At 42.4% G+C, this 18,973-nt stretch overlaps 1 protein-coding gene across 2 annotated transcripts in view; it reads right to left on the bottom strand.

The window, feature by feature from the left end:
* Positions 1 to 732: 732 nt before the first annotated feature.
* Positions 733 to 18,973, bottom strand: part of EEF1E1 (eukaryotic translation elongation factor 1 epsilon 1) — a 36,307-nt gene continuing 18,066 nt past the window's right edge. Inside the window, exons 5-6 of one of the 2 annotated variants that reach the window (XR_012644502.1) lie at positions 16,512 to 16,598; positions 1,408 to 1,543 (exon numbers count right to left, since the gene is read on the bottom strand). Coding sequence is in view for 1 of the 2 variants with exons in the window: in XM_074987700.1 (XP_074843801.1) it covers positions 1,401 to 1,543 (143 nt within the window). In the remaining variant the exon portion in view is untranslated. Of the gene's footprint in view, positions 1,544 to 16,511; positions 16,599 to 18,973 lie in introns of both variants that reach the window. The other variant, XM_074987700.1, reaches the window with a different exon arrangement.

Here is an 18,973-nt window from a genome sequence, read left to right as displayed (position 1 = left end):
CTGTGGATAAATCATCTAACAAGTTTTCTATATATTGTCTTCCATCAATAAACAAATATAATATCTAACTCTTATCAAACACTTGCCATCAGTAGGTATCAAAGAACTTTACAATGAAGGTCAGTCTTATTGTCCTTGGAGGTGCAGAGCATTGACCCTCTGATTTTTTCCATCCATGAGCAGAATGCAGTTTGTTTGTGCACCAAGGCATGGGCAGATGTGCACAGCCAGCAGAAACACACTCTGCCAGCGGCAGGCGCTCTGCTAATCAGCTAAGAGGCCACTGAATCTCTTCTGAGAGGCCTCCCAAGTACTCAGTATACAGGGAACAATGGTATAGAGAGAAGCAAAGTGACTCACTCAGCAGGCCAGTGAAAAAGTCAGGAATAGAATCCAGGTCTCCTGAATTATATGGTCCATGGTCAGGACATTAGGTGAGCAGCTCTCAGTGGTGCTATTGTAATTAGTCTCACCATTTTGGATTTAGCAGCACTAAAGAGAGCAACCACTTCCACTATTGTGACTCTGTGGCATTGAGCTCCTCTATCCTGTGGCTTCTATCATTTGTTTAATGAATTTGTTTGCTTCCATTTTTCTGCTGACTGTCCTTTTCTATGTAAGCTTACTAGGAAGACAGCCTAACAGGTTGCATATTAGTTATTTTCAAAACACAAAGCTTTGATATTTCTTCAAATGTAAATCCCCTATTTGTGCACCATCCAGACCAAAAGTGAATGAATGAAAATGGATGTAAGATATATGTGGCTACTTGTCTATGCGAGATTCACAGGGATTTTACATACATCCCTTTCTAATAAGCCTTAATTTCCCTTTTTGCATTATCATATTTATTGCCTTAGTTGCTAAGGGGATGGAAAACATCCTTTAATTCAGTGATGCTACTTTTCGGTGAGCTGCCAATATTTGGGAGAGTTACAGTCTGCATATCCACCTGCTTCCCCTCCATGTGATCCTCATGGACAACACTGGTCAAAATGTACAGAAAACGGTCAATAATCCTAACTCTACCTGTTTGATAACACCTTTGCAGAAAGAACAATTACATTTTCTGATTTCAGGCTACTTTTGCAGGTCTGGAATTAAGAGAAACAGTCAGTTTGCAATCTGAATAAATCTGATGAGGAGTACTGAATATGGAATTTCACAGTGTGAGAGAATTAAGTATGGAATCTCAAAATGTCCCGATAACAATATCTCTTTTCTGACTATAACCACTGCTTTCATATAATATGAAAAACATTCATAGTGACAAATAAGTAAATGCATTGTCTAAAAACATAAAGCATATCTGGTAGCTATACAAAAAAAAGTGTGTGACATTTAAACAACAAAAGGAAAAGGTCTCCCTACCTGTAGCATTTTGAAGCAATTTCAAACTATCAATGTGATGTTATTTTCAATAAACTTTTTCTTGTATAATTCAGCTTGTATCTCGTTGATTTTTTCAGAAACTGTCTTTTTGCTTGTGTGTATAGTGGACAGTAGAATGGTCCCAGATCCTTTCTTGGGCTTTCATGCATCACTGCCATACAAATAAATAAATACTGATCATAATAATGCCTTATTATTTGCACCAGGTGAAACACCGTGTAGTGTGCTGCAATAGTAATGAAATAGAATATTCTAAAGAGCTGGCCCATAACACTATCAGAATAGTAGCAGCACTCACTTTACTAGGAGCAACAAGGATCCATCAAAGTAGCTGTAGCACCTACAATAAACCTCCAAAATGACTGATTTTGAGTTGTGCTTAACTTAACACGAGTTAAGTGCAACTTGAAGCTGCTCCATGGCTGTCTGCCCACCCAGCTCCCCCCGCTGGGGGAAGCCAGGCAGGCAACTGCATAAGTGTGGCTTCTCCCCAGCTTTCCCCAGGTGGGAGAAGCCATGCCACTGCAGCTGTCTGCCTGGCGCAGCTTCTCCCAACTGGGGGAAGCTGGACAGACAAATAACTATGCTGCGGCCGCTACTCCCTAGCTTCCCCCAGTGGTTCAGTCACAGATTACTGCAGAAAGTGATTTAGGGGTCATGGTGAACCGCAAGCTGAGTATGAGTCAAGAGTGTGACACTGTTGAAAAAGAAGCAAACATGATTCTGGGATGCATTAACAGGAGTGCTGTGAGCAAGCCACGAGAAGTAATTCTTCTGCTCTACTCTGTGCTGATTAGTCCTAAACAGGAGTACTGTCTCCAGTTCTGGGCACAACACTTCAGGAAAGATATGGAAAAATTTGAGAAGGTCCAGAGAAGAGCAACTAAAATGATTAAAGAGCTAGAAAATATGACCTATGAGAGAAGATCAAAAGAATTGGGTTTGTTTAGTCTGGAAGAGAAGGCTGAGATAAGATAGCATAATAGCAGTTTAAGTACCTCGAAGGGTATTAGAAGGAAGAGGGAGTCTCAGGGCTGTTCCCCTCTCTACACTTCGAGTGCAGAAAGTGAGGTACTACAAAAACCTAACCACCTTGCCTATAAAAGGCTTTACTTTAAAAGAACAGAACAGAACAAAACAAAAAACAAAAATAAACACTCCAAGATCACAGATTCCCTGACCCTGAGAGGTAGTCGCTGCCACCACTCAAGTGAGAAAACCCCCGCTGTAACCCAGAAAGACACACTTGGGATGTCTCCCTGAGGGGTACCCCAGGCTCTCACCCCTCCCTCAGGAGACAGCTTAGACACAAAGAACTGTAGTCTGGTACCGGGTCCCTGACTCCGCTCAGGAAACAGGATTCAAATCATTTGGTTAAAAAGCCAAGTAATTTATTTACAAAACAAGAGAAAATAAATCATACCGGTAGAGAATTACTTCACTGGGATTCAGTTTAGAGCAGGCGTGTCCAACCCGTGGCCCTGGACAGCTAGTAATGCGGCCCCACAAGATCGTAAACTTTTAACATTATTATGTGATTTATATATATTAACTATATTATATATTTTATATGCAGCCCAAGACAATTCCTCTTCACTCCATGCAGCCCAGGCAAGCCAAAATGTTGGACACCCATGGGTTAGAGGTTACAGGGAAAAAAATCAAGTCAGTAACCAAAGTCACTGAAAAAGATAGGCCACACCAAATCCAAAATAACCATACCCTGATCATGTCTAGCTACACATTTCCCTCCTACTTATATATCTATGGCTGATTTGAGATGGTCAGGATATTTGCTGGATTCATTCCAACTGCACAGGAGTAATTATCTCTCTGTATTTTCTGCTGCATCAGCCATGTAGACAAAAGACCTCTCAGACTGCAATTGTTCTCAATTCAAAATAGTACCTCTACCTCTCATTGGCTTACCTGACCACCCCCTACTGTGAGTTGTCTCTGTAAGGGTTAACTCTTTCCCTGCATTCATTCATGACCAAGAGAAAAATTATTCTCCTTAGAGAATAATTGAACATGATGACCTCTCAAGGTCCCTTCCAATTCTAGTTTCTATGAGTCTATGATTCTATGTCCTTGCCTTAAAGCATGGGAGTGGTTGAGCTTCTCAATGAAATACTTTTAAGAAAAATTTTTATAAACATGGGCAAAGCAATATATGTTTCTTATGTCTTGTTCTCAGAAATTACTGAAATATTTTTGCTGAAACTTTAAAAAAAATTAACAAATCCTGGCATTGGAAGTTTTGTTCAGAATGGTTAAATTTGGCAATTATAAGCATCTAAAAACAAGCTCGTATATTTGGAAAGGTCAGGCAACCTTAAGGACAGGTGGTGCTCTTCTATAATTTGTGCAATTTAAAAATGTTGTTCTTCATTCTCTAAGTACTGCATGTTCCATAAATATTATATGCCAAAGGCTATTGCTTACTTATTCCAGCCAGAGATAAGATACTATTAGCAAAAAAAAATCTCTTCCTTTAATCTCCTGTGAAGACAGAAGAGTATCACAAATGATAATAACTACTACTATATTGCATTTCCATCCAAAGATCCTAAAGCACATTGCAATCATTAATTGATTAAATTATTACTGTGACTGAATAATTAACATCTACAGCATATTCTGTCTGCTCTACTGATCTCTCCTGATTACAGACAAAGCTGCTCACCTGCAAATTTTCTCCCTGGTCAACCCTAGCAGCAGTTGTCCCAAGGTTCCCCATTTTTTATATGCATGTTGCAAAAAAAAACGTTGGGCAGCAAGTCCCACAGTCCAGGTCAAGTGTCTGAGGCTCACACAGCTCACACTACTGGACTGAAAAATAGCAGTGATGAGGTTCCTCTCAGTCTGAAGCCCAGGCTCTAAGACCCTTCCTCCACTACTGGTTTCAAAGACTGGGGACAGCCTGAATTGGAATATTTACACTGCTACTTTTAGTGCCATAGCCAAGCCCCTGAAGCCAAAGTCAGTTGTCCTGGGCTCAGGGACTCGCTGCCAGAGTGTTTTGAGGTTTTTTTGCAGTGTAAGTATACCCTGGGTGTCTCAGGCAAATGTTGCCCCTCCATGCCTCATATCACTAGAGCCCAGCTTTCCCCTTATTTGCTAACTGGAGAATCCGGTACAGGTTGAACCTCTTTAATCCAGAATTCTCTCATCTGGCAACATCTGTAATTCATTATTATTTTAGTTAGCCAACCACTTATCATGGGTGTGGCCAAGTTTCCCTATAGTCCCCTAAAGTTTGTTTACAGCCACCAGTCCTGGCTTTCAGTGTTCTGTGCTGTTATTTAGCAGTAATTTACCCCCAAAGTGTCTTCTAAGAGCCCAGTAAGCAGTGAAGGTATCAGTAATGCCACTAGACAATACTGACCTGTGATCTGGCAAATTCTCTCATTCAGCATCAGTCAGATCCTGAGGATGCTGGACGAGAGAGGTGTCAACCTGCAGTTAGTTGAAAGACGAAGAATCTACAAACTCTTCACATCTAAGACAGAATTTTTGTATCCTCAAGAATGTCAGGTTCAGAATGATAGGATGGAACCCAGGACAAATACCATGTAATTATTTAGAGCTACCATCCTGCAACTATCTCTGTTCTATTTTGCTTTTTTTCTCACCTTAAAAATGCTTTATTTGCTGCATCCGTGCTCTCCTCCCCCCAAATGTCCAGACTTGCTTACACAAACTCGTCTAATGCATTCACACAGCATATATTTAAAAAAAAGTAAGGGAGGCTGAGGGAGGTGATTACTATAAAAAGACAATATTTGTGGAGCCCTCTCCTGTCAGATTTTAAGAAGTAGTCATCAAGTCTTAAAAATATGGAAATATTTATGGCTTGGAGCATGAAAATCAACATATGTAGTCACCATGTGTTCTTTGGAAGATTCACTAAACAAATTGTGTCACTTTTGCCTTGCAATAGAAACCGCTTTCTCTTTTAGGGATCATTGTGCCATTTGCTATTAGTGTTAGCAACATTCCGGATTGCAAAATCTTCAGATTAACATGCTGAATCCTGTCATTTTTCCCACAGGCTGTCCAGCAATAATAATGCACTAAAGGATTGTTTCATCCAAGTGGCGATGTCCAAGTCAAATACTGGCAACAGGCAGGGAAACCCAAACCTGTTGAGGCAGACTTCTCCCAAGAAACAAGGAATTGAAATGACATTCCTTAAGAGAAGGGGGTGGGGGACATACTTTATGTGAGCAGAATAAGTCCATGGGCTGCAACTGTGATGGAAGACTGAGACTGCAGTCGTGATAGTTGGAAGTTTGTGGGCTGTGATGCTGATCCTGGTCAAAGCAGGCCTGGGGCTGCACTGTTTGGAGTAGTGCCTTGTCAGATTAGCCGTATGGCTACTGTATTTGATGCTCAACCTGGACAGACAGGCCTGCCAGGCAGAAACTGCTCAGGCAGATGATGTTAGGGAGGACAAAAATTATCCACCGCAAGACCAAGAAGACAGATGACACCCAGCAGGAACAGCAAGCCAAATCTGCAGAATCCACAATACAGCTGGCTAGCCTTAGGCTACCTGCCTCTTTGAAGTGGAATAGACATCACGGATGAGCTGTCAAATTAGATCACCAGGCTGGAAACACTAAAAAAGATTAGTTCTTCCAATAGAGAAGGGAAAGTTTAATAGATCAAAAAGCTTCCTGAAGGGGCCAAGGTAATGTGGGAGGGGAAAGGGGAATCCTTCGGATGTAACAATAAAAACCTCCTAACCACCCTCCTCCCTGTACACTAAAAGAGGAGCCGGGCCATGTTCTACAGTGACAAGAATTATTATAGTCACTACCAGTACACAAAATAATGGCAAAGTCTGCAGGAATGTGAGCAGAGAAGCAACAAGCAATTATTACTACACAAAGTCTCAATGCTATCTCTGAGGCCTGGTCTACACTAGTTTAGTCTCAGAGGGGTGCCATGTGAGTCCAACTTCTCAAATAACAAGCAGTCCTGTAACACCTTAAGGGACATCTACACAGCAAAGTTATTCCCCCTGCCCTCCAGCCACTGAAATAGGCATGGTCATTTCAAAGTTTTGGGCTAGTGTAGACATGGCCCAAGTGTCATAATTTAAAATTCTTATACTACATGGGTCTTTCAAAGCTAGAAGCATGAGCTGTGTCTCTTGGGTAAATGGCTTGAAGCTTCTATTTCTTGGCTTGCAAGTGAGATATCAGATGTTTTAAGCAGTGAGATTTTATATACCCAAAAAAACTGTTAAAATATTCCTTGAGGACCTAGGAAAGGAGGCTAACAGGCAAAGGGAACATTTAAAAGGTGATATCACCATTTTATGAAATTAAGGGATACTCTACAGCCCACTCTGTTATACACAAAGAATAGTTTACCTGGAAACGGATGGGAGTGGGAGAAGGGGGCAGGTAGGGCTTTTTCAGTAACTTGCTCGAGTGGGCTTTTGGACACACTTCCTTTTAGTTAACCAGAAGAGCTATCTATGCAAACTAGTTTCTGCGCCCACAATTGGAACATACTGCACTGGCTGATGGGAAAGTTGGGGCTCATCAGAAAGAAAACTGTGAATGAGGAAGTAAAGAAATCATGAAACGAAGGCATTTTATACTACCATAGTGACTAGTCTCAGAGCGGTAGCCTTGTAACTGAATGCTTGAGATTATGTGCCCTTCTAATTGCTGTCCCAGTGACTATGATGGCTAATTATTTACACACAGCAACTGAGTTCTTCTCAGCTCATGCTTTGGTGGTCACGGACCCATGTTTTGAGCCCTCTTGATGACCATGTGAAGATGGTCATGATTGTTACACAAAATGAACAAAAAATCTAGACCAGGTTTCAGAATTATGTGGAGTCCTCCAAGTGTCCATATCTCTTCTTCCCTCACATCTCCTCATATCTTTTCTTTTTGTCTCTATACACATTACACTGTCAACATGTTTAATTTGGTTTGTCTTGCAAATTGGAATTACTCACATTAAGAAACTCCTTAGTCAGAGGTTTCGAGACTCCCAAAAGCAGACACTGGTTTGACTGCCCATGCAAAAATTAAATTATACATAAAGACAAAGGAAATAAATCTTATCTATTTAAGTATTTTCCACGTGCCTCCTCAGACACGCAGTGAGGGACCTGGGACCATGGATTTCTACATAAAGTACAGACTTGATGGGTCACTTTTCGACCTTCGTTGTCCGAATGCTAAAACCAAGACAGTTGAGAGGCTCGTCCTTGAAGCCCTGTTTGCTGACGACTGTGCGCTTATGGCACACAAGGAATCTGATCTCCAGCTCATCGTCAACAAGTTTGCTGATGCCGCTCGCCTCTTTGGTTTGACCATCAGACTAGGAAAGACCGAGGTGCTGTTTCAACCTGCTCCAGGATCTGCTGCTTTCTCCGCTTCAATCTTTATTGAAGGAACAGAGTTAAAAACAGTAGAGGAGTTCAAGTACCTTGGCAGTGTGATAGCCAATGATGGCTCCCTTGCAAAGAAATCAATGCCGGAATCTGCCAGGTTAGCCGGGCACTAGGACGTCTGAGAGCGCGAGTGCTGAATCAGCACAATACCCAACAGTCTACTAAACTGAAAGTGTACAAGGCTGTAGTCCTGACCAGTCTCCTGTATGGCTGTGAAACCTGGACCTTGTACAGAAAACATATAAAACTGCTGGAGCGCTTCCACACACACAGCCTGAGGTCAATACTGCACATTCAATGGCAGGACAGAGTTACGAACCTGGAAGTCCTGGACAGAGCAGGAACCACGAGCATCAAAGCCATGATTCTGGAAGCCCAGCTTCGCTGGACAGGGCATGCCATACGAATGGAGGAGTCAAGAATCCCTAAGCAACTCCTCTATGGTGAACTCTCCCAGGGCAAAAGGAATCAAGGTAGGCCTCGCAAGAGGTATAAAGACTGTGTGAAGGCCAGCATTGCTCATGCTGGTTTAAAACCAGATCAGCTAGAGCAGCATGCAAAAGACTGAACAGGCTGGCATGCTCTTGTATGACACACATATGACAACTTTGAAGAGCAGCAACGCGTATGCCTCATTGATGCTCATGAGAGGAAGAAAGCAACAGCAGCAGCCACACCAACAGAGCCAAGACAATTCCCTTGCCCCCACTGTGAACACGCATGCCATACAAAGCTTGGACTCCTCAGCCACATGCAAGTCCACAACTGATGAACCTGTGCAAGCTCAAGACGTCATCATCGGACACGACGGACTACCTACAGAAATATACCAATGAGGTACCTGGTCACCAATTTCAGCTCTGCCTGAAAGTAGCGATCATCAACCTGATTTTGCTCTATTGGTAATCAGAAGTATAGTAAATCAAATCAGAAATGGAAGTTTAAGTGCACACTAACAATGATCATATTTATTCTTCTACTGAATTCTTCAGCTGTTGAAAGATTTTTGTGTGATGTTATCACACCATATGGCAGCAACTTTAAATCCCAGAGGCACATACTTAAAAAACCATAATATGTCAGGCCCTTGAGTAAATTGGCTAAAACAATTATGCAAAAATAATAATAATACAATGAAGAGATGCATTAAACAAGAGTGTCATTGTTCATGAAATGCTATGAAAATAAATTCATCACATCATTATGGTCATCAACATAATCATCAGTTTGTGAAACATCAAACAAAGTAAAATACTATCACACTATTTATTGTGCCCTCAAGTGAACAGAAATTTAAAAAAGGGAAAGGGGAGGAGAAAAGGAAAAAGTACAGCCCTTTTACTGAGGCTTGTGAGTGTATAATGAACTATTACAAAACAGAATTAGAAGGACAAGGAGTAACTGTCTTTAAAAAGAGGGGCACTTATCCATCTGCATTCTTTACAGAAAATAATCAAAATGTCAATTTCACAGAGATGATCTGCATTAATACAAAAGCATCAGCTGAACATCATGGGAAGGTTAATTTTATCTTTAAAAACACTTTCCATACAGTCTTAAATAGGCAAAGCTGCATTATTTGTCATGTTTTTTCAACGTTCTCTTATAAGCCTTATTGCTTTAACAATTGAAAATATAAATAAACATAGAAAATAAATCAATATGATCGAATTCTATCAGCTTTTTCTTCAGGCAAAAAGTACTAACCCATCCTTTTTCACTCCATTCTGAAAAAAACTAAGTGGAGAAGAAAAAAAAATTAAGAATTTTAATAACGCTTGTAATGTTGAATTTAGATTATATGTTGCTTGAGCAAATACCTTTCCAGCTGTTAGGAATAATAAAATGTTTACTTTGCTAATTCCCTTCTAATTCCACATTTCTAGGCACAGTTTTAAGACAGAGTGTCAATAGCATGCTTTTGTCTACCCTACTGCAGCAAATTGTTCTGACACAACTTTAGTTATGTTAATAACATATCTGAAATCAACATTGCTAGATCCACTTACTAGGCAGGAGCATTCCCTAGAAGCTGAACACTTACTTGATTGGCCACCCAAGAGAGATTCGGGCACTGCCCACCCGATTAGCAGAACGCCCACAGCCAGCAGCATGTGTTTCTACTGGTGGTGCACATACTCACATGATTCAGTGCACATAACAAAATTTATTCTGCCAGTGGAGGGAAAAAATAGAGGGAACACTGCCACGGGGGGCTATATTGTGCTGGCAGTGAAACAGCATCTCCTGTTGACTTTCCATGTGCATCTCAGAGAGGTACAGCACATATGTTGATGGGAGAGTGCCTCCCATTGATATAGTGTGTTTTCACTAAACCCTGTTAAGTGACACTTTCTCCATCGATTGCAGCAGAGCCAATCAGCAAGCGAAGACATACCCTATATAATACATAATGGCTACAGTTAGGCTACAGCAATCTGTCTACAGATATTACTGTCAGAAGAGATGTTCCAACAAAACTTCTGTTGGCAGGTTGCATCTACATATAAAAGTGGATCAATCTTTTGACCCACTCTGTTGACAAAAGGGGCACCGGAGCATCTGCACAGCTTTTTTGTCAACAGTTTCTGCTGACAGAACATATTTTGTGGTGCATGCTTCATGAGTTCTGTCTACAAAACCCCAGTCTTGTCTACAAAACTTGCTAGTGTAACCGTAGCCAATCACTTTTATTTACTGAATTATTTTTTTTGGCAATATTTGTGATATTTTTAACCTTTTATTCAGTATAATGCTTGAATTTTCTCAACGTATACTAGCGGAAAGGAGCTAAAACTGACAATACATGCTGGAAGGAGTAGAATGGTTGGAGGAGTGCTGGATCCCTCTGACACAGTCCCTTCCCTGCTGTTCAAGATGATGTAGAAGCCTCTTTGGGAATCTAGAGAAATTTGAGAACGAGAGAAGATGGAGATAGAGAACATATCTCCATCTATTTTTGTTCTCAAACTTCTCTGGATCCCGAAAGGGGATTCACATTCTGCAGCAGGCTTGTCTTCCACATACGTGAACGGGCATTAATATTTCACCCAGCAGCATTAACTCCTCTGGTTTGTTTCTACAGCAACAACTAGACAGTCATAGGTGGGGCCCTAACTAATTCATGGATGTGAAAAAAACACATCACAGACTATGAAATCTAGTCTCCCCTCTGAAATCTGATCTTTTGTGTACCTTTGCCCTATGCTATACAGATTTCAGAGAGAGCCACAAAGATATTATACGGGGATTGTGGTATCCTTCTGTGCTGCCTTTAGAGTAGGGTGGCAGAGAGCTGGGGCTGCTCGCCAGGCACACAGCTCTGAAGGCAGCAGAGAAGTTAAGGCTGACAATACCATCCTTACTTCTGCACTGCTTCTGGGGGCAGGTCTATCTTTAGAGCTGGGCTTCCAGCCAGCAGCTGCTGTTTTGCAGTCACCCAACTCTGAAAGCAGGGCTACTCCCAGCAGCAGCACAGAAGCAAAGGTAGCAATACTGCAACTCCCCAATCTTGTGACACCTCACAACCCCCTTTTGGGTCAGGTGCCCTACAATTACAACACCATGAAATTTCAGATTTAAATCTGAAATCGTTAACTTGACCATTTAAAAATATTATGGCCATGAAATTGACCGAAATGGACAGTGAATTTGACTGGGCCTAAGGTCACAGGGTGAGTTGAGAGAAGGGACTGTAGCGCACAGTGTGCTGTGGTAGAGAACAGCCTTAAGGTTCTGTAATGTAGAGGGTCAGAGGCTTGCAGAAATCTGGAGTCTACGAGTTAAGGCCTGCACCGGCATCTCTTTTGCAGCACCGACCCCTACCACATCTGATGTACACATACTAAGAGAAGTCTAGAGGTAAAACTCAGACTTTCCTGGATCATACCCATATTGTTGATTTTTCTTGCTTTGTTTTTAGAAGCAACATCATTCTGGCAACATGCTCCAGTGACTGACTGTTTTTCATTTCTTATCTCACTGATATTAGCTCCGATCCTTATCTGAATGATACAAGAGAATTCTACTTAGCCACATGGTTTGGGTGACAAATATACATAATCAGGAATTAACAGATGTAGATTATGCAGGAGAAACAGACTAGGAAGAACTAGCAATTCAACAGAAAAACAAATCTGGTATGTAAGTCAAAGGTGACTAGGACTATACCTATTCTGTATTTATTTATATAAAACCAGAGTTAGGGCCCACGTCTGCACTTCTTAAATAGGCAAAACTCCTTCATAGACTTTAATAGGAATTTTGCCTGAATAAGAAGATCATTAGGGCAGGAGTAAGTTGTAATAAGTAACATTAAAATACCAAAGAACATTCAAATTGCAGAGTCAAGCATTCAAACATTTGGAAATGCCAGAAATGTCCATGCAAACTTATATTAGCCACCTTTTGTGCCTACATTATGATACATGATCACATACTATTTTCTTCAGGAGGATGTATGCTTTATTCAGTACAGAGTAAGGACACTGCTCACTGAAGGAATAGTTCTTCAGTGTTATGTTTTTTATTCTCCACATTCAGTGTGACCCTATGCATTGTTTGCTGCCTATCACCCAAACTCTGCAATGAATAGGCCCAGGGGTGGGCAAAGGAGGCAATTGCATGGGGGGCCTAGAGATTCAAAGGGGTCTGAAGCTTGGCTGGAGCCCCAGGCTCCTTTGAATTGATGCTGGAGTGCTGCTTTGTGCAGCTCTGAAGACTAGAGGGGCAGGACACTCCATTTCATGGGCAGCGCTCAAGGCTGACTGTCCTCAGTTGTACCCCTTTCAGGAGCTCGGAGCACCCCCACATACTCCTTGCCCTGGGGCCTGCAGTCAGCCCTGCTGGCACTGAATAAAAAGCTGTTCTCTTCCCCATGAGTTTTCTCTGGTGCTTTCCTCATCATTTCAGTTCTGAGGTGAGGCGGCATTACCATCATTTTACATTTGGGAAACAGAGGCACAGAAATGAAGAGTCAACTAATTGTGCACTTCTGCAATCAGACTCTACATTTCTCCAGCTGAGCACAGTAAAATGAAGACAACAGGACATCCTTATCTGACAAAGGCATTGTAAAGATAGACACAAAGATTGTGAGGTGCTCAGATGCTGTTGTAATGGAGACCATAAAAATATCTATGCCTGAGGAAAACCATGCCCACCTATGAAAAACTTGGGGCCAGTCACTCCCCCAGTATCACATAGGACAGTGGCAGAGGCAGGGATAAAATCCAACTCTTCAGGATGGTATTCAACTGCTTTAACTATGAGACCATCTTTTCTCCTCTGCCATTTTCACTGGAACTTCTTTCAACTGTAACAAATTAAATGGACCCTTGAGAGAACACTGTCATTACACAGTTCTGATTCATCCCCACAGCAGTTTGGTCCAAGACACGGAGGCTGTGTCTGCACTTGCATTCCTCTTTTGAAAGAGGAATGCAAATAAGGAAAATTGAAAATGCAGATATGTCACTTGATTTACATATTGCCTGCTTCATTTGTGTAATCTTTTTTTTTGGAAGAGCTTCTTTCAAAAGAAAAAAGGCAGTGTAGACAGGGCTCTTTCAAAACTAAATCCATTTTCGAAGGAACCCTTCTTATTTTGTTTCAGGAAGAAGGGTTCTTTTGAAGATGGGGTTTATTTTCAAAAGATCCCTGTTTACACTGTTTTCTTCTTTCAAAAGAAGCTCTTCTGAAAAGAGATTATGCAAATAAAGCAGGAGATATGTAAATCGGTGCCTCATTTGCATTCCTCGTTCAAAGAGGAATGCAAGTGTAGACACAGCCTGTGAAGTAATGTCAAGTGGGGGGGAACAAGGTGGTCCTGTAACTAAGGAATGACACAGTGCATATATGTATTTTTCTAAAGGGGTCTCAATTATTGTCATAGGGGCATCTTTGCAGCTGGTATTTCCTAACTTTTGAATTCTTGACTTTGTAAGCTCTTATCTAAAAACAAAACAAAACAAAAACCAACTTGTTTTAACCATTTTTATTATGTGGAATCACACTGACTTCCTAAATGGGTTATTAGCAGGGTTGGCCTTTTTAGAGTCATTCCACATTTTTTACCGCTTTAGCTAGCAGAATAACTGGTAGCAGTAAAATGCTCTTTTCTCTGTGCACCACCCACTGGAGTTTCTCTGCTACTTGTGAGACAGCAGAAGAATACTGAGACTCAGGAAGAATGAATTGCAGTCCCGGTTTGAGAAGAAAATGTGCTCTAGTAATCCAAACTCTCTAATCTTGTTCCTCCCAAACTCCTCCTGCCCCTTTCCCTCATATTCCTCTCCACATGCCCCAGCTTCTACACCTATTTCCTGTCTTATGTTCTCTTCCAAAGTGGCATCCCCACTGTTTCTCTCACAGCTTCTAACCTTGTTCCTCCACCAGTTCCTAAATTCTACAGATCCTGCCACTTCCTCCCTCATCCCATCTTGTTGCTATTTCCAGCCTCCATTCTATCATCTGCCCGTTCGCCCTTCCCCAGTACCTTCACCAAAGGGCACAACACTGTTAAATTCCATGTTTCTGCTCCCTAGCACAGGAGTGCTAAGAATTTCTCAATGAAACTGTTGGAAGAATTTTTTAAGTGCAAATCCTAATTCCATTCTCGGATTGACAATCATTTAACTGGAAACTTTCCTCAAAAATTAAGCCAGAGGTTGCCATCCAAACATGGATAATTTCAGCCCAAATAGTTTGAATTTGGCAAAGCTCCAAGCACGTGAAAACTGGGTCTCCTAGCGGGAAGTGTTGTGTAACAAAGGCCGCGTCTACACGTGCACGCTACTTCGAAGTAGCGGCGCCAACTTCGAAATAGCGCCCGTCACGGCTACACGTGTTGGGCGCTATTTCGAAGTTGAAATCGACGTTAGGTGGCGAGACGTTGAGGTCGCTAACCCCATGAGGGGATGGAAATAGCGCCCTACTTCGAAGTTGAACGTCGAACTAGGGCACGTGTAGACGATCTGCGTCCCGCAACATCGAAATAGTGGGGTCCGCCATGGCGGCCATCAGCTGAGGGGTTGAGAGACGCTCTCTCTCCAGCCCCTGCGGGGCTCTATGGTCATCGTGTGCAGCAGCCCTTAGCCCAGGGCTTCTGGCTGCTGCTGCGGCAGCTGGGGATCCATGCTGCATGCACAGGGTCTGCAACCAGTTGTCGGCTCTGTGGATCTTGTGTTGTTTAGTGCAACTGTGTCTGGGAGGGGCCCTTTAAGGGAGCGGCTTGCTGTTGAGTCCGCCCTGTGACCCTGTCTGCAGCTGTTCCTGGCACCCTTATTTCGATGTGTGCTACTTTGGCGTGTAGACGTTCCCTCGCAGCGCCTATTTCGATGTGGTGCTGCCCAATGTCGAAGTTGAACATCGACGTTGCCAGCCCTGGAGGACGTGTAGACGTTATTCATCGAAATAGCTTATTTCGATGTAGCGTGCACGTGTAGACGTAGCCAAAGTGTTGCTAACTATGCCAACTGAAATAATGAGCTTCATCATCCCATTCTGTGATAAAATCAGCAAGAGGAGGAATTTTCCAAATCCCTGGAAGGATCTTTCAGGTCACCTTATGTCATTCTGTAGAAGTCCATGTCCTCCCTCTTCCAAAAGGGCACTGGGGCCTTTGATCACTGATGCAAGACATTCACTTGAGACCCCTATTCCTTAGGCCTTCCCTCACTTGGTTTTATTCCATTAGGATTGTACAGAGGAGACTCTCGACTGTATCTGGTGTCAAATTCCTTAGGGCGGTTAGGGTTAACTAGGATGCTTTTAAAAAAAGAGCAGCATATGACATCAGTGGCAGCAGTGATCCCTGTAAGCTGAGCGCTTGGATGGTCACCGAGGTGAATGTCAAATGCCTGCTACCCAGCTGATTAGCAGAACACCCACAGCGGGCAGCATGTGTTTCTACTGGTGGTACACATCCAAACATGCCTTGTACACAAAAATTATTCTGCACATGGATGGAAATAATTAGTTAGAGTGAACAGTGGCTGGCAGACCAGGCATTGGCTTATGTTAAGGCCCCTAGGTTTCCAGAGAGCACTGACGTATTTGAAAATAGTCTGGCTCATTTGTTAGCATTGTTAAAATAGGTATTAAGAGGTATAAACATGTATTTAGACCTTATGGAATCCTTGTAAATTGATGCATGCACTAATGTCATTTGTAAGATCTATATCCCACATTATAAAGGCACACTAAAAGCTTTTCCGTCCAGCATGCTGGAGTAATGGGAAGGGCCAGTAAAGTAAAAATTTTGGTTAACTTACAGGGAAGGAATATGGGCGTTGGGTGGGGAGGTGGTGCTGGCTCTGGGAGCTTATGTGGGAGGGTGCTCTGGGCAGGGGCTTGGGGTGTGGGAGAGGTTTCAGGAGGTGCTCACCTTGGGCAGTTCCCCCCAGGTAGCCACCTGTCCCTGCTGCTCCTGGCAGCACAGCACAGCAAACCCCTCTCAGACCTGCCACCTAGGAGCATCAGGGACATATGTCTGCTTCCATGGAGCCATTATAAACTAGATTTTCTGTGAAGATTATAAATGCTAGTTTCTAGAGGTTTCTAGTTGGTACACGGCTGGAAAACTCAGTATATATGGTAACTGTATAAGACAAGTCAGAAGAGAAACATTACCACGTGTGAAATACTCGTTTGCCATATGATTTTCTCCCCTGCTCAACAGAAGGCAGCTCACCTCAACAGATTAACCACTGTAGAACACCACAGGACAAAAGAGGTCTTTGACATCATCTTCCCACATTGTATTGCCCTCGTTTGCCTCCTGTGGAAAGCAAAAGTCCATTTTTCCCCAATCAGGAAGAAGAAAAATAGGGCATGAACACAGATGGCAAATTTAAACAAATCTCTTTCTTCTGTAACTGAATTATCAAGGATTTTATAAAAATCAGCAAGTGTATCTTCTCAACTGGCCATCAAGTGACTGTCCCCCCACCCTTGATTGCATCTGATCCCTGAAAAATAACACAGGGACAATGAAAAGCATGAAGAAAGAGTTCATACTAAAAGTTTTGAGGGAAAAAAAAAGAGTTGGCTGAGGAAAGTGTTTTTGGCTTCCCCATTCATTATACTGCTTCTGTGCACAGTCTGTATTCTCACTTAGTCCTCCACTCAACTCTTCCCTGGCTGACAGGGGTGCAAAAGTCTAGGAAAATAGATTTTTGTCTTCCCCCTTTACTACACAGAAACTGCCAACATGGGGGATGGCAGCAATGCCCCTAAACTCTTGGTCACTGGGGGAGACTTCCCCCTGGCAGAAGAAAGTCCTTAAAAATATTTTTGGTTGGGGGCCAGTTGAAGTAGTATCTCCCCCCCACCAACACCCATGTGGCAGAAAGGCCCCAAAAATCTTAGCTGCCAGGGGAGACTTCACCCTGGTGGCAGCTAGCACCTGGGTCATTGTTGGCATGGGAGGGCTTGGGGGAGTTTCAGTGGGGGGCCAGATGAAGTAGTGCCCCTGTGCAGCAGAAAGGTCTTGAAAATGTAAACTGCTGAGAAGTTTCTCAGCCTCTTATGCAAGCACATCCCCACAACAGCCTTGTTGCCACTTGGTGAGGCAAGGCAGTGGCTGACACCAAGCAGTGCAGAAAAAAAGACCAAGTGTAGCGTCAGAACCATGAACTCCATAATTTGTAATGGGTAGATGCACTCACAGTGCTAATAGCAAAGGAAGATAGATATTTCTCAGGCTCCCCTACAAACATGACCCCACAGCCACAGGCTTCCTGGTCCCAATTTGAAATTCATGGTCTTTCTGTTACAAAATTCCTGGGCTCCTGAAGAGCAGTGGCCAGGGCAGAGCACTGTTGGGCATTGCAGATGACATACGGGACACCTCTGGAGGCTAACAAATTTTATTTTAAGAGGCTGAGCTTCCAAACTGGCCTTTATTTGAACTTTTAAATTCGAACTTGACGATACACCCAACAGTACAGACGATACACTGATATTAGTGCTCCCTAAATAGAGCTAATGGTATTTACAGTGAGGACACTCAGAAGGTAATGTCAAGCTAACAGCCTTAAATTCAAATTTATCTCATAGCGTAGAGGTAGCCTATGGGTCTAGAGTGTCCCTCTAGTTGTTCAGAGCCCAGCCCTGCTCCCGTTACCCAAGAGCCACACAGAGCCCATTCCTCACTGCTGTGTGTGCGTGTCTCTCTCTCTGACCTTGTTACTTTCAAGCACCAACTGCTCTCAGTGTCCATATTGAAGGGGAGAGTGTCACACTATTCTGCTGGGTCTACATTAGAGAGTTTTGTTGACAGAAGGGGCCTTTGCTCGACGTAACTCAGGGAGCGTCCACACACTTAAAGCATTCTGTTGACAGAACTCTGCCATTTGCCTCTACAGTATTATTCCTCAAAAATTTGAGGCATATTAATCTCTCGACAGAAGTGCAGTGTATACACTTCTGTTGACAGAGAGGGCTTTCAGTTGCCAGGCAGCCCTCTTTGCTGAGATGCCATTCTGCTTTCTGGCATTAGAGGGCAGTGCAGTGTGACAGCTCTCTGTCATCAGAGCAAGCTGTGTGTAGATGCAACCTGCTGACAGAGGTTCTGTCAAGATTTCCCTGTCAACAGTAACTTCTGTCAACAGATATTTCTAGTGTAGATGTAGCCTGTGTGTAATTTTAGGAGACTCCATATCAAAAGCTATATTAAAAACAATTTACAAAGTGAAGGTGCATTAAAACATACAAAAACAAAAGTTTCCACACAACTTCCACATAACGCAAGATGTGCACTCCGATTCAGTTAGAACTAGAGAAACCAAAATTATACAAAATAAACAGTTGTTTCAGTACCTATTTATGTATTTAAAAAGAATTGGCTGAAAATATGCAGACGGTAATGTTATGCAATTAAATTACATATTTTAATACATTAACAGGTCTAAGGATTTCCATTTTAGATATCCAATTTCCAAAGACTTGGAAGAGCCATTATTTCCTAACCCAAACTATTTAATAGAGGCTCAAATCAAAATGATTCTAATCTTATTTAACAAAATGTGCAGAATGCTCCCTGCCCCCCCCTTTTTTTTTTTTTTTTTTAAAAACACACAGAAATTAAGCCTATGCAACTCAAAAAAATCACTCTAGTAAATATGGCCTTAGGGAACTTGATAGCATTTTTAA

The sequence above is a fragment of the Carettochelys insculpta genome, chromosome 2 (genome assembly GCF_033958435.1).
Source record: "Carettochelys insculpta isolate YL-2023 chromosome 2, ASM3395843v1, whole genome shotgun sequence".
Taxonomy (NCBI): domain Eukaryota; kingdom Metazoa; phylum Chordata; order Testudines; family Carettochelyidae; genus Carettochelys; species Carettochelys insculpta.
The sequence above is the reverse complement of the archived record's forward strand: the minus strand, read 5'-3'. Positions and strand labels throughout refer to the sequence as shown.